This window comes from Amphiprion ocellaris, chromosome 14 (genome assembly GCF_022539595.1).
Source record: "Amphiprion ocellaris isolate individual 3 ecotype Okinawa chromosome 14, ASM2253959v1, whole genome shotgun sequence".
Lineage (NCBI taxonomy): Eukaryota > Metazoa > Chordata > Actinopteri > Pomacentridae > Amphiprion > Amphiprion ocellaris.
This window is the reverse complement of record NC_072779.1, coordinates 30,093,793-30,110,234: the sequence shown is the minus strand read 5'-3', so window position 1 is coordinate 30,110,234 and position 16,442 is coordinate 30,093,793. Positions and strand designations below refer to the sequence as shown.

At 36.5% G+C, this 16,442-nt stretch overlaps 1 protein-coding gene across 2 annotated transcripts in view; it reads left to right on the top strand.

Annotated features, from left to right (window-relative positions):
- The window catches only part of doc2b (double C2-like domains, beta), a 203,995-nt gene that overhangs the window by 121,856 nt on the left and 65,697 nt on the right, over nucleotides 1-16,442 (top strand). Inside the window, exon 3 of one of the 2 annotated variants that reach the window (XM_055017075.1) lies at nucleotides 1,289-1,312. The exons of the other annotated variant lie outside the window; for it this stretch is intronic. Within the exon in view, the coding sequence (XP_054873050.1) occupies nucleotides 1,289-1,312 (24 nt within the window). The remainder of the gene's footprint in view (nucleotides 1-1,288; nucleotides 1,313-16,442) is intronic. 2 annotated transcript variants of the gene reach the window in all.

Below are 16,442 nucleotides of genomic sequence, written 5' to 3'. Positions count from 1 at the left end.
TGTCTTTTATTCATGTTAGCACATGAATAAAAGTGTTAGTTTTCATGTAAAACATGAAATTGTCTGGGTGACCCCAAACTTTTGAACGGTAGTGTATATTTCAGTTATTCAAGGAACCTGTTGCCACAATTAAATCCATGTTTGCAAAATAAATATTCAAATTCACTGACATAGTTAAACCTTTTAAGTTGCAAACATTGTTTTGATGAGTTGTGTTGACATAATAATGTTGGTAATTACACCAACAAAATTTAAGTGGTAGTAATTTAATTAAATCTGCTTCATAATTTAATTCTTGTCCACCTTGAGTTCAGGATTTCAAATCATTAAAAACTTTAAAAAACTGTGTTTATGCTACCAATTATTAATTACTTTCAAATACCACTAATTGTAGAGGGAAAACTAATTCTATTGACTCAAATTAGTTTGTTTTTTTGAACATAATTTCATTAGAAGCTGTCATAACTGAAAAAGACTGATGCATTATTTTTTGTTGAGCCTAAACATTTGTTTTTAAAGTGAAACAAACAAGATCCACCGTGCTAAATTGTGAGATTTAGAGGTTTTTGACAACACTTTGTTCCATACTGGACAGATTCAGGCTACAGCAGCTGTAGCTTCCAGTCTTTATTGCTACGCTAAGCTAACTAGCGCTGTGGTTCCTCAGATGTATTCATTTAAAGGGCATGCCACCTCTATTTATCATTTCAAATGTGCTCTTTTTCATTATTGTTCAGTGTGTTTCTTCCAGCAATGCAGCTGTTTGAATGTTGTTATGTGTTGAAACTTATTTATCTGCTGTGATCTTGGGTATTGTGTGGGTTTTTGTGAGCGGGAACAACCGTTAAAACGATCCTCAGCAGCAGCAGCAGCAGAACGACAACTCAGAGGTGTTTTCTGTCAGATTAGTTTACTTATTGTCACAGACTGTCAAGGGTTGTCTCAGATCTAATCAATTTAAAGCCGGATGTAAACAAGTAAAATGATGAGTTTGTGGTGAAGTTGTCTGCAACAGATTCAGTGCAGCTTTAATCAATTCCTCCACACAGATTGTTTCTGCAGAAAATACTTTTTCTGACAGAATACAAACCAATTCTGCTTGTTTCAGTTTTTATTTCAATCACCTTTTTTGTTGTCTTGTTCTCTTTGCATGTAAATTCAACTGCCTCGCCTTTTATTTGACACGATCAATGTTTTTTCTTTTCTTTTTCTTTTTCTCCTTCACCTTTTGCATGCTCTCATCACCTCTGTGTGTTGCTGCTTTATGTTTGCTGGAAAAAAAAAACAGCTTCCGATCCCCAGATACAAGAAGGTAAGCTGCTGAGAGAAGATCAAACCCTGACCAGTCCCTACTAATCAATGCTTAGTTTGATCCAACCAGACCCAGTGAACCCTGATCCAAACCCCCACCGACCCTCTGATCTCCCTCTCATTATCATGTGATTCTATGTTTCCTGTGAATGAATGTTTAATGCTTCCTGTGCCACTCTTCAAAAGTTGTACAGTAGTTCAGATTGTCAGTAACTACTCACCAAGACGAGTCGATTAATTAAAGGTAATCTCCAACCTGAGCTACTACATGCTCCTACGCGTCATGAATCATGTTGCTCAGGTAGTTATTTTTAATTAGTTGCTGCGATTTAGGCTTTTGGTGAACCCACTTTTCTTGAACCAAAATCCTGCTTTCGTTAGACATTTCCCTCAACAATACTCTACGCTTGTGCAATTAAGCAGATAGTTTTGCACTTAATGTTGGTTTCGTGGCTGAGAGATCGACACGCAAGTTTGGAAAACACATGTAGACAGCAAAAGTAAAAGAAGTAAACTCTTGAATTTACAATTAAAATGCTGAACAACAGCAAATATAGAAGCGCGAGAGGGTTCATCGATGCTTTTGGAAAATTATTTGTTTCACTGGACAGGATATTAGCTGTTTATCCAGTGTTTGTGTGTTTTGGTGTCCCCCAGACATTTCCACTGTTTTAGCCTTGTGTTGTGCTGTTGTGTAATTTCTTATATTTGCTTGTGCTTCGAGCAAATGAAGAAGTGAAGTATGTCGAACTCTCTGTGCTAGTAAGTGTACACAGAAGACTCTTGAAAAAGATATCCATGTTCTGTTAGGATAAACTGTGCTGCAACCGACATAAAACTGAAGATTTCACATCATGTAAAGCAACAAGTACATTCTCAAACTTAAGTCCACCAAATATTTTTGCTTGAACAATGACAATCAATCAATCATTGCAGTTCTAAACTCCAAATCAATTTTCCTGAACTGAGGAAAGTCGATTGAGATGCAGAAGATATTGCAGTGTAGTGCAATGTGTTCACACTGGAAGTTCACGTTGTGGGTCACTCCAAAATCGGGCTTCAAAATTTTTGCAAAATAAACCTTCTATTTTACAATTTTCTGCTACATATTCATCAATAATAGGTAAGAAACTATCAAAGGCTGGATCGGTTCAGCTTACACATCAATGGCACCATTTTTATTCCATGTTTTATGTGTTGTTTGCTAACTCTAATCACGGTAACAGGGTTGCTAATCCATGCTAATGTTAGCTTTTTCTCAGGAGTAGAAGCAAGAGGACAAACTTACTGATCTAAAAAAGTAAGAAGAATTTGTCTTATCCTGATAATATGCATAACAGGATTGCATGAGGTAGAGTGAGACAATCAATGAAGGCTGATGATGTTCTAAAAATATGAAAAATAGAAGAGAGGACATAGCTTTGCTCTACTCATTCTTTTGAAAATTTGTTTGATGATGTCAATTTCAGCGTTTCATGTGATTCACTGTTTTCTTCTTCTTCTACCAGCTAAAAAGGTTATGCTAACAGAGTTGTTGTGGGACACGTTCCATGCATAATAATTATTATTTAAAATATTATGTTGATTAAAAAAAATGTTCCCACAGTACAAGAGACAATGAAAAAATAATACAAAAAAAAGGAAATTTAAATTTCATAACTGTTTTATTAAAATATTTTCAAACATTCTTATCTCCTAGTTTTTTTTTAGATTTGGTCTCAGGACAAGTATATTTACACAACAACTGCAAGTTTTAGTATTTTGTACATGGATTATTTGAAATTTGATGGGTGGGACCTGAAATGTCCTCCAATTCTGCATTGACCCTTGTAGAGACCAAAGGGCTGCACTAAGAAACAACTTTGACTTTCTTTGTGAAAACCACCTTGCATTATGAAGGTGGCTTTTGACTTTCTTTGTTTCGTCTTCTGTGCACGCTCACAAAAATGTTGGAATTTATGCATCATATGACTTTCCTTCTGCACAAACTTGACCAATTGTGTGTCACCTACTTTAGTCAAAAGGGTTGTTTTAATGGATAGCTATGAAAAATGTAAAGATTTGTTATGGTTTAAAAGCACTGCTTATGTAAATGATGCAAGTGATCTGAGAAAAGATCAATACTTTGAGTTGTTGAGACCAAGTCAAGACCAGGACTAGTACATTGCATGACACACTTGAAATAAAATACAAAACATGTATACTGTTGCATTGCTTCACAGGTGTTAGTCTCCTGAAACACACAGTATAAACACAGGTTGCTAATATACAGTATATAACTAATATTCACTAAATCTCTTTGGGTAAAACAGGAAGAATTATGGTACAGAGACAGATTGCTAAGATTAGCTTAGCTTAGCACTTAGCTTACCTTTCTTCATCCTTCCTTTCTCTGGTGTTGATAAAATGTTGGTCTGGTCCCAGCCATCTTGATAAGCATTGTGTTGCAGAATATACAGAATGTTGAGTGATTTCTTTTGGATGCTGCTTTGTAGAAAAACTCAAAATTTTTCTACAAATGCATCAAGTTATTGGTTGCATTTAAAGCAGAAAGTTTGACACTGAATCACAATAAAGCTTATAGCAAATAAATCAGACGATGCACAGGCAATTTAGTGATATCCTCACAGGTATGGTCTGGACATAAAGTCAGTATCACTTTGTCTGAAAGTGAGACAAGAAAAATTGCAGTTGATTCTGAGACGAGACAGAGACCTTCAAAGAGTGTTACTGAGACAGCAACTGATTTATGGGAGGTAAAAAAGTAGGGGTGTATTTGTTAGTTTACTGCAGATGGACACTTTAATGTTTGGAAAGGTTGATTAATAACTGCCGGCATAAACTTTGTAGAAGCAAATGGTAAAATGCAGGTACACTGATTTATTTCACACTATAATGCTAATATAATGCACTGTCAACTGTATTTCTCTAATTGCCACTATGTGCAAACACAGTCTTGATAATATACTGTGTGGTTGTTTTGTTTGCGTTAGGCAAATTAATATATTTGCCACTAACAGAAAATTATGTGAGATGTGACGATTTAATCAAACTGCTACTGTGGTAGAATTTTATTCATTTTTATTTACAAAATCCCACTTATTTGTCCCTTAACTTTGCATTTCAACCACAATTAGGGCAATTAGTTTTACATTTATTTCTCAGATGTGAGCAGCGTCCTGACTTCTGTAAGAGCCATCAACAACACACTTAAAAATCTTAAAATATGGAGATATTTGATTTCCAGACTGGACCCTGTTAACCTAGATATAATTAGGTTTAGATTAGGATTTAAATCCCAGTGTAATAATGAAATAATCACCAACAGGAAATGCTATAAAAGCAAACCTTGTACTTTCCATTGCTTATTTGCATTCCAGTGTTCTGCATTACAGCTGAAGGAAATACCTCAACTTAACTTTACCTCCTCCATGTTTAGCTAATTACCCCTGAGAAACGAAAAAATCTCTCCATTAGCCTTGTAAATGCTAGTTTAGTTTGTCCTCTGTGGTCACAAATCAGCCTCTCCGCTGTGTTTTCCCACCAAATCAATGCCTTGTTATCAACGACATGACCGGCATTGAAGCTAACGTGTCCCAGCGTGACCCTGCGACTCAACCCCCACCTCCTCCGTAATCCCCTCCATCGTCTCCGTTGACATTCATCAGTGATGAATGGGACCCATCTGCCAGATCTCCATATTACCTCCTTCCATCACTGCAGGATTGTCTCCTGGTAGCCTTGACCCGAGCGCCTCCACTGACCCCAGGTGGCTTCGGGAAGTTAACCCCTTCCTCAACGCGACCGGCAGTTAGCTCCCTCTGGATTAGATAGACGCCCCTCTTCCCATCCATCCTGTTAATCTGCTGCTGCTGGTGATTGATGCTTCCTCCACCTGCATGTTTGCAGGCCAGTCAGATATGGTAATGAAGACATATGCCCTGAAGATGAGGAGGCTGATAGCACGGTGGAAAATAAGCAGCCATGTGACATGCGGCTCAGAAAACAAAACAAAGGATTCATATATAACAGATGAAACTTAAATGATTCATGCTAGGATTCCACCAGGAGAACAAAAGCAAAGGGAATAAAGACATGCAAAGCAAAAAAGAAACACATGTAATCAAAGCTGTATCTATGAAAACTAAATGCCCAGAACAATGGATGGCAACAATAATGACAAGCGAGCAGGCAGTGAGAAGATAAGAGAGGTGGAGAACAAACAAGTTCTTCAGCCATTTTATCTAAATCTGTTTATTGGTTAGTGAGCCTAAAATGTCAGGGCTCCTGCACAGGAAAACAAAAACCATGGATCAGATCTTTCTGATCATCCAACTGCTAGTGTTTCTTCTTTTTTTAATGTTCCCAGACTTCAGCAATAACCTTTTTAAACCAAAAGGATTAAAGGTTTTCTGTGCAACAGCCAGAAAACTGTTGGTATTAATGATACTTCCTGTGTTTCTGTAATGTATTTTTATGAACATTCTGAATTTGAAACAATAATCCTAAATTTCATAAAAAAAAACCTTTTTTTTTCACTTAAAGTGATTTTCTACTTTTTTCGAAAATAGTTAATGCACATGATGGAAAATGGAAAAACCTTTTCACAATAAGTTCTGTTCTTCTAAACATTGAACCCACATGAACGACCAGCTCTTTCCGTTTCTTTCAATACCAGTTGACATGAAAGAATAACTACTATCTCATTGACTGAAAACAATCCCTGGAGACTTCTCTCCATTTTTCAAATCAGTGTTATTTATATGGCACATTTAAAACAGCCAGAGTTGACCCAAGTGCTGCACAAGCTAACAGTCAGGCAGCAACACAAATATGAACAAAAGCAATCAATTTGTAAAAGAAAAGAAAATATATAAACTATAAAACAATGCAGAATAGATAGAATAAATCCAAAATACTAAAACTCAACACTATGAAGAGCTAGCGAAAGAGATTGAAAGCAAGCATGTCTTGAGATTTTTCTTTAAAATGTCAGTGGAGAAAGAACTTTCCTAATGCAAGTTGAAGATTATTCAAATGCTATGGAGCTGCTACAGGAAAAGCTGGATGTTCCTCGAACATGGAACAGTTAACAGCAGCTGATCTAAAGGCTGAGCTGCTGACTCATGCATGGCTTTAGAATAGAACAGAAATAGAACAGAAGGCCTTTATTGTCTTTATACAAAGTACAATGAAATTTAAAGACCCGCTCCCTAAGTGCACCAACAATATATGTTATAAAACATTCTAAAAGGCTATGAAACGCCATAAAAACATGTTTGTTGTAGCAAACAAATAAAAGAAGCTCATCAAGTAGCCAGAGACATCAGAGTGCATTTTTAAATAGCACTACTTGTAGTGGGGGTTTCATATCTTCCTTTTCTTCTTCGACCAGAGTCATCCTCAGAGAAAATGTTCTTGCTGGAAATGTCTTCTTGTTTTTCCGCCTCAATCAATCTTGCAGTTTCCTTGTCGATGTTTCTCCCTCCTTTTCTGTCGGTGTCTTGTAACTGTCCACAGCTTCTTCTTCTTCATTATAAATGTGGAGTTTCTTTTTGACGTGAAAGTATTTTCAATATTTGCAAAAGGGTTTCTGTGTTTTGATTTATTTTATTGAAAATCAGTAAAGACAAAATAAATCTTTGCATATCTAACAGGAGGAGAGGGATGAGAGTGTTCAAAAGACTCCGTGCATGGTCTAACGTGCAAAACTACATTTATTTGCAATGTTTCAGTGCTCGACTTTCATCAGATAAATAGTTTGGCAGAAAAAGAGAAACCATCTTAAAAACCATCTTAAACAGGAAATGACTGTAACTCTGCCACCAATGAACACACTCCATATACCATAGGGAAGCACACAATGACAATTTTTGATACCATGAATCATAAATATATCCAAAAGATTGCTTTTGTACCATTTTTGTGTTTGTTTTTTTTGGTACCAAACCATTTGTCTGAGTTGTTGAGACCAAGTGTCACAAATGAGTTAAAACAAACAAACAAACAAAAAATTTAGCTAACAACTGGCAAAATGCTGAATAATTGATCCAATAATCTGCTAAACTGATTATCAGTTGATCCCAGCAGTCAAAACTACACAAAAACAAGACCGAATCTGTAAAACTTCTTGAACCTTCTTTTCTTTCCTTGTTTTTGCACTGGGTTATGTCAAATAACCACCTACTGTGTGAACTTTGATGCAGTGAGTCAGTGACTGAAGCCGCTCAAAATTAGTCATTTCCACCTCTAGCTAGAGTTGGTACTTAAAAGTCAATACATGCATTTAGATGCACATTCGGGAGCAAGAAAATCTTTCCTCCCTGCTAAAACATACAGCAGCTTACAGTGTGCTTCTATGTAAACGTGTCAAATGTGACTCCAGTGTCCAGGCTCGTTTCCTGTTCATCTCCAACTAAAAACTCGACACCATCACACGTGCCAAACCTCACTTCCTCTAAAAGATGACGCTCATAATTTCTCCCTACTAAAAAGGAAAGAAAAAAGGCAGCTCGGCTTCATTTTGCAGCATTTGAAGGCCGTTATTTGAAGCGTTATGAGTGAGTATGTGTGAGATGAGAGGTGTGTAGATTCACTCCCATCTGCCTTTTGCGGTGGTCATTTTTTCCTCCAACCCTCGGTAATTATGATCAACAGAGTATTCACAGTGTGCTCGTGCAATCAGCGGCGTGATGCAGCTGTCTTTTCATCCCGGTCCAACCCCACATAATGTGTCTCATCTCATTGACAGCTCAGGTGTTTGCTGAAGGCAACAATAGAGACAGATGAAGACGGCACTTTAACCTCCCCAATCAGCTCTCATGGTGCTCTCTCAGTAACTTCTCTGTGTGGAAAACACAGTCAACAAAAGAAGGCAGAAAAAAAGAAAAGACTACAGCAAAATATCAGCAAAAAGTTTATCATTTCAACACCCCGAGGTGCGTATAATAGTAGAAATGGAAATCAATGAACAAGGAGTTGCAGGTGAATTTACAATTTCAGAGCCATGTTAAGCTTTGAGCTGATTTCTATTTTTTGCGCCAAGAAAAAATAAAACAGTGGTTGTATTCCACATCGAGCATGTTATATATAGAGAGAGCTGAATATTTTACATGTTTCTGCCGAAGCTGCTGCTTGAATAAGGGGGGAGAAAATAAAGGAATGAGATTGGGGAGGAAGGGTCACAGCTGCAGCAGAGATTGGGGTTGCAGAGTGAATGTTGACTGTGTTGCATCATCTTCTTTTCTTAAGGCTACAGAAGCTCTCGGCCTCTCAGCTTTGCATCACTTAGCTTTTTTATTTGCTGGTCCAGAGCTTCTATTTTGAGCTCCTACAATGTTTCAATAAAAAAGCTTTAAGTTAAAGAAATACACCAAATCAGCCACAACATTAAAACTACCTGGCTAAGTCCGTATGTTGCTGCCAAAACAGACGTGAAACATCGAGATCTGGACCCTAATCACCTCTGTTCCATTTCAGCACTATATGTACATTACAGTGCAATATTTTACTTTTTATTCTGCCTTGAACTGCCCCCAAAGGGGAAAATAAGGTGCTTTGAATTGAACTGAAATCAAAACGCTCAGTCATTAGACTCACACAACTTTATTAATTGCCGGAGGGAAATGAACATTCAATAAAGGTGTAAGCAATAAAACAATGTGGAATATTAGGGTATAAATTGAAGGCAAAATAAAATAAAGTGAAAAAAGATTTTTAAAATATATATATAAAATATAATAGTAAAAAATCATTAGAATATACAAGAGTGATATAGAAATGCGCAAATCATATGGAGATCTGGGTAATTTGGAGGCTGAGTTGACACGTTGAACTCATCCTTGAACCATTCCTGAGCAATGAGCAGAAAGAGGCCACTGCCATTAGGAGATAATTCTGCCATGAAGGGATGGATGTGGTCGGTATCTGCGTTTAAGCTACATGTCAAAGTAACATCCACATGAATGGAAGGTTTTAGTGCAGACCGTCATAGTGCCACCACTGGCTCGCCTTCTTCCCCTGATGCATTCTGCTGCCATCTCCTGCCCTGGTCAATGATAAAACTTGATTTATCAGACCAGGCCACCTGCTTCTATTTGCTCCATGGTTCATTTTCGATCCTTACTTCCCCAGTGGAGGTATTTATTGCCTGACAGGAGTCAACGTGAGCTCTTTGACTGGTCTACAGCTACACTGCCTTAAACACAGTGAAGTCCGAACATTTTTTTAACCTAGATTTTTTTTGAACATATTAGACATGCAACATGTGAGACTCTTAAAAGATCTGCGATCAGCCACAACATTAAAACCACCTCCACCTGCTGCCAAAACAGCTTTGATCATTGTTCCACAAACATGGGACCTCGATGGGTGTTCTGTTATGTCTGGTCTTGGGACAGTGGATCCCTGAGGTCCACTGGGTTCCTGGATGGGGCCTCTATGGATCAGACTTGTACCAGTAAAAACTGTGTTGGTACAAAAATGTGATCAACTCCAGATTTAAACCATCTAAGTATACAGATTTTTGATCTGGATCTGAATTTAAAGTGGTCCAGATGCAAAGAAACACAATTAACTTGATTTCTTTTACATTCTGTCACAGAAAATAATGGTTTTCAAAATTAAAAATTGTGCTTTAAAGAGTCTTTAGCCTTTGTTCAACGATCTATTCAAGATTTGACCAACCTAGGCTCGCTGGTTTTTGATTTGAACCTGGTCTAAAGTGGTCCAGATGCAAAAAAAAAATGCATTAAAGTCACTATGTTTTCACATTTTAACACAGAATATAATGGTCATACAAATAAAATAAAAAATGATGTTTTAAGAAAGTCTTTAGCCTTTGCACAACAATCTATTCCAGATTTGACCAACCTAAGCTCAGTGGTTTTTGATCTGGACCTGGTCTAAAGTGGTCCACATGCACAAAAACCCCACATTCAAATCTCCATGTTTTTACATTTGAACACAGAAAGTAGGATAAATCATCTTCCATCTCTACATGACAGTCTAGTCCAGAAACTAGTTCATTCACTTTTACCCATCAGTGGTTTTAATGTTGTGGCAGATTAGTGTAAGTGCAAAGTGAATTAAAATAACACAGAAAAAACTGGCTAAAGTTTTGGCATCACCTGTATTTTTCTGACATCTTTCTGTAACAGCAGCTTTAATGTTTTTAGCAGTTTTTGTGCTACAGTAGCTGTTCTGTTGGCTCAAACTAAACCGATCATGACCCCATCACTGGTTCATTGGTTGTCCTTCCTCGGATCAGTTTTGGTAGCTTTTAACCAACTGCAGACTGGGAAAGCCCCACAAAGTCCTTCAGATTCTTATGCTTTCAACGCTTTAACTTCAACAACTGACTGTTCACTTTGCCACTTTATTAAGATAATCCGCTTTAGTCACATCACCTGTCAGTAGTTTTAATCTTATGGCCAATTGGTGTATTGATGCCTTTTGCCTTCTTGTCTCAGCACGTTGATTTATCTGTACGGTCTTATACGTAGGAGAGATTGAACAACAGCTTCACAAGTACATGACTCAACCCAGGACAGCAGATCTACAGGACAAGACTTAGCAGTTCACCTGCATCTGAAGGATAAAGGACATTCCTTTGAAGACAACAATGTCCACATTTTGGACAGAGAGGGCAGATGATTAGAGAGAGAAGTGAAAGAAGCCATATTTGTAAAACTGGAACAGCCATCTCTAAACAGAGAGGGGGTTTGCGACACCACTTACCAAACACCTATAATACAGTAATAAGGTATCTCCCAGAAAGTTTCGCCATTGTTAACATCTTGAGTCACTCCTAACTTGGCAGATTCACATCCTTTGTTGTGTAAACCGGCAGCCCCATCACCATGATTGCTGTAGTTGTTGGTGGACCACCTGATTCCACAAAACATTTACACCTTGAGACTGTGAGTCCTGGTCGTTAGTGGGCCATTAGCAATGTCACCCGGAGTGACTATAAATTCTGTAACTCCCCATTAGTCAGTCAGAACTGAAGAAGCCTCTTGGATGAAGGTGAAACGTCGTCAAGAAACCTCAAGCGAAGTCCAGTTGATTTCCACTGAAGCTCCTATGATTGCCATGGCCTGGATGACTGAGAATCTTCACAGAGACTATCTGCACTCTTCTATACAAGAAAATGTTTCATCCTAAAGACAGACACAACTGCAGCCTCTAAAAACTTTCAGAATAAGGCTTGAATTCCCAGAGGCTCAGCTTCAAGCCTCTGGCAACGCACGACTTGGCCATCAAGCCAAATTTCAATAGACGTGGGTCATTTTTCTTTTATACTTGAGTGGGAAGTCATTTTTACTGCACTCTCAAGATGCAAACAAACAAAGGCCTCGAGCAATGTTTGAGCACACATTTAATGAACACAAGTTACTGGGGAAAAAAAAAACACTTTTTCATTGAACTGCTACTTTTTTTGCCCTGGGTTTTACCTCTCAGGCAAAATATAAGTTCTCCGACCTTATTAAAGGAGGTTGTTTGCAGCCCAAGAGAGAAACATCTTCTGTGCAGCTTTTTAGGGTTTAAAAAATACTACACGTTTAATGCAAATTTTTTAGCAAACATTCTCTCTTAATTTTAAAAAATGGAATCGGGGGTTTTAAACTTTTTTAAAATATAAAAAAAAAAATACTTAAACCAAGTAATCAATTATCAAAATAGCTGACAAACTGATCAAAATTTCAGAAATCATGCTTTCAGGGGAGCTCGTGTCTAATTAAGGTGTAGTTCACACCCTGCTGAAGGGAAATATTAGCAGCAGGATTATTTATTTGTGTTTCTAATTTACTTCTTAAGCCAACATAACTTCTTTATTTGCAGGACTGTCTCTTCAGTATGTAAAACCATCACTTGGATGTAGTTTACCACCGAGTGAGAATGTGTGAGTGAATGAACAATGGATTCATTGTGAAGCGCTTTGAGTGCCTTGAAAAGTGCTATATAAATCTAATCCATTATTATTATTATTATTTTAATGTCTATAAGCAATGATTTAATGCACACTACTCACGGTGCATGCTGTTGTATTTGACCTTTATTTAACCATGAATTCCCTTAAGATAAAAATCTCTTTTTCTTGGCAGACGTGGCCCAGAAGGCACACTATTATTAATGTATAAATGACATGGGACAAAAGCAAGGCACATCAAAACAACCGAAGGATTTAGATACACAGAACAAAATCCAGCTTCCACACTCTCCAGTTACATATCTTCAGATCGCAGCTTTGAACTCTCCGGGGAGACACAATCATTAAGCTGTAGTGTGTTTCTGAAGGTTATTCCAGGACCAGCCTACAAAATAGTTCACAGCCAACCCTGGGCTCCCTGTACAGCAGCTATTTAGATGAGGGAGATTTCTGCCAGCAGTTGGTTGGTGATAGAAAATTACACAAATAAGAAAGCAGTTTAACCTTTATTGCTTTGTAAATGAAAATAAACCAGTACTGTTGCCTCCTTTGGTGTAATAAAGACCAAGAAACAAGATTATAAAGTGCAATTAGTCGAATATGTAATATAGAGAGCTACAAAGAAGTAGCATCATGAATATAAATATGGTTTCTATAGTCAAGACTGCATAAGAACAAAACCTCAATACGCATTTTCAGAACTGCTGAACTAAAGCAGCATTTTGATAATAAAAAGCCAGGCTGGATTTCACTTTTTACACCCGATTAAGGAAATTCCTTCATTGCAGCACCATCATACAATACAAATGTTCATATTCTGTACAATCAGGAATAGGCGAAAATTTTTTTTAAAAATTAAAAGTAAAATCTAAAACTCCAAATAAAAAAGCCAATTTATATGTCTACTGTTAAATTTTTTTTTAAATGTGCCACAACTATAAATAATATACACATTAAATATCTGTATTTTAAAAACAGTAATTAATTCTTTTAAAATGTATGACTGTAAAACTGCACTGTACATTTAAATCAGGAAAACATATATTTACTTATATTTGCCATTATTTTCCAATTTCAACATATTTTTTCTGGCATCTTTGCTTCTAGATGTTTTTTTTTTTTTTGACAGGATTTTCAACAGTTTAGAGGGAATTAATTTGTCTGAGGAGGCTAGTTTCCCTAAAATCTCATTGCTATTCAACTAAACTGCATTTTCAAACCTGGATTGGAAAGCCTGGAACTTGGATTCATTTTTTTCCTTCCTTTTTTTAAAGGTACTAGATCCAGCAGGACTCGTCACATTTAAATGTGTTGTAAAAACTTGTATGTAAAACTGTATTTTAATTCCTATCCAGTTTCTCTAAACAGCAGATTTTTGAACAACCCGAACTGTGCAAAGTGTTGTACAAATACAACAAAAATATGTACAAAGTCAGAACACAGGATACAAATGTGTAAAATCAATTTCTAATATAAAATAAATACAAGGACAGTAGTATAACAACATGCAAGATCAAAGTCTAAAGTAAAATAAACATAAAATTAAGTAAATTCTTCCACTGTGGTATCATACAAATACCTTATTTTCCTGTTTTGCACATGTGACAACCAGGAATAGGTGAAAACAAGCAAAAAAAAAAAGACAATTGAAAACCCATCTGCCACTGGCCGGCGGGTTGAGAGGGACAGAAGAGATAGAGAGGGTGGTGGAGGGGGAGAGGGATGGGAGAAGAATGGGGTGGGGAACAAGGAACATACAACACACAATGCTAAGCTAGACGATACATACAAAATACAAGCTAACACTGAAACTAATTCATAAGTTTACTGTTTTGGTGTAAGGCTCTGACATTAAATATACTACATGTGTAGCTGGTAAACAGTGTGTAGATGAGCATATCAAGTATGGTAAGAGTATGGTAAGTCCCTCTCATCTCGTTAGTCTTCCCTCTTAAACTGATTTCATTGTCTGTCTTCATAATGTGCTCTCCTCTGTCTGGATTGCCAGCGTCTTTTCCTCAGATGTCAGAGAGCTGAGTGCATCCGACACGGAACCATCAAAACCTGGACATGTTTATGAGAGTCGGCTAAAGAAATTAGTGTCACTGTGGTTTTATTTTGTGCAGACAGGATCTAAAGCAGTAGTGCTGCCTTATTAGAGGCACAGTTGAGTGTGTCATTGTGCTGCCAGTAATTCCTGCTGAGTGCTGGGCTTCGAGCCGAGCTCTTCTATTAGGCCCGATAATTGTGGGAGAATAGATATCGTGTTTGTGTTATTTTTTCCATCTTTGGTCCATTAAATAGAAAAAAACAACAGACAGACAGGGAACAATTAAAATAATGGAGCTGAGATGGTAATAAAGAATTTTCTGTGCTGTTTTCCAAGATGAGAAATGGAATCTTTGTGTTGCAAGATCCTAAAGCCGCCGGGTTTTTAAGCCATATTATCTTTTATTATTCTGGGTGGTTTATTATTCTGGATCCGTTATTATTCAGGATCCTTTATTATTCTGGATGGTTTATTATTCTGAGTGTCTAATTTTACTGTGTGTTCATCACTGTGAGATCCAGGCGTTGGTTGTATTTCATTATTTCATATGTAGGTTCATATAATCTGTTTTTTTTACCTGTATGACTGTTATTTTCTGTTTAGTATAATCTGATATTTATTGTGCTGCTTCTATTGTCCAACAGGAGTATCCCATATTGTAAACTGCGGTAAATAAACTAGGACTCAGAGATTAAAGCTGTCAGGAAAAGCCAAAAATAAGACCTCTGAGGGACCAGAGGAGCCTATGTCAAAGCCACTTAAGTATTGGTAGATCAGAAGTGGAAGCTGAGAGACCAGCAGGATCTCTGTTTTATATCATACTCTCAGCTAGAGAGTCAAATATTTCACGCTGAGTATGTAACAGACTCCACTAGTTGCTAGCCTATACTGTACAAACAAGAAATAAGTTTTTTTTAACTGTTTTAAATGTTTTTTTTTTTTTTTTTAAACAGTTTGCTAAAATTTTACAGATTTTTCCCCATTTTCTTAGATTGGATTAGATTTAGCTTTACTGGCATTGCACAGAGTACACATATTACCACAACAAAGCGCAGTTTAGCAGTTAATCAGAAATGCAAAAGCAGCAGTGAAGTGAATTATACACATTGTGGGTCTATGCAGTGGCATAATTGCACTAATTATATGAATATAAAAGCTGTAGATACAATATAAGATTGATAAATGTACATGTAAAGGTAGGGATAAGTAGTAGTATGAACAGTATAAACAGTGTCTGTATGTCTGTATGTATGTATGTTTGCAGTATATACATAGTATGAACAATATAAATAGTATGAGATATATGTAGTATTTAAACAAGATGAAAATTACACATAATAATAATAGTATACAGTTCACAGAAAAATTCATTATTAATTTTCGTGTACATACTAGCACTAAAAACTGACTAAACTAGTAAATATTGTCTACATAAAAGATCAGTTTTGTTTTTTTTGGTTTTTTTTTTACAATTTACAATCTGTTATTTTATGTTTGTGTTGTATTTAAATCAGAAAAAAACTTATTTTACACATATCTGAAATTAATACTGATTTTTAAGAAATATTACATTACAGATACTATCTGGTCAAATCATGGGAAAAAACTATTAGTTTACATGTTGACTGTGAAAAAACAAAACAAACTGAAAAAAACAAGCCAAAACTGTAAATAATATCCACATCTAAAGTCTATATTTTTACAAGTACTCATAATTATTTTACAGTGTGTGACTGTGTAATTTCATAGTTTTACATTATTTTACAGATATTTACCTTCATTTCAGTGCAGCTTTTGAGCATTACAGTATTATTAGTAGTAATTTATCCAGTATCTATTAATCTATTTCTATTAATTTAATGGTGAAAAAGTGAACCACTGCTTACTACCATTCCAACTATAAACTGTTTAAACAGTTTAGTTGTTTTGTTTTTTTAAATCTAAAAGTACTGATGTGTCCCCATCTACTATATATGAATATGGATTAACTCTCTGTGGCATCGCATATGAGGTTACTTCAAAAAGTTGCCTCGCCTATCAATAAGGACGTAACTCTCATTTCGGTGTATCTGGGAAGGGAAAAGGAAACTTGAACATCGATAGACCAAAGACGTTGAAGTTAAGGGAGACCATGCCCAAAAATAACGCAAG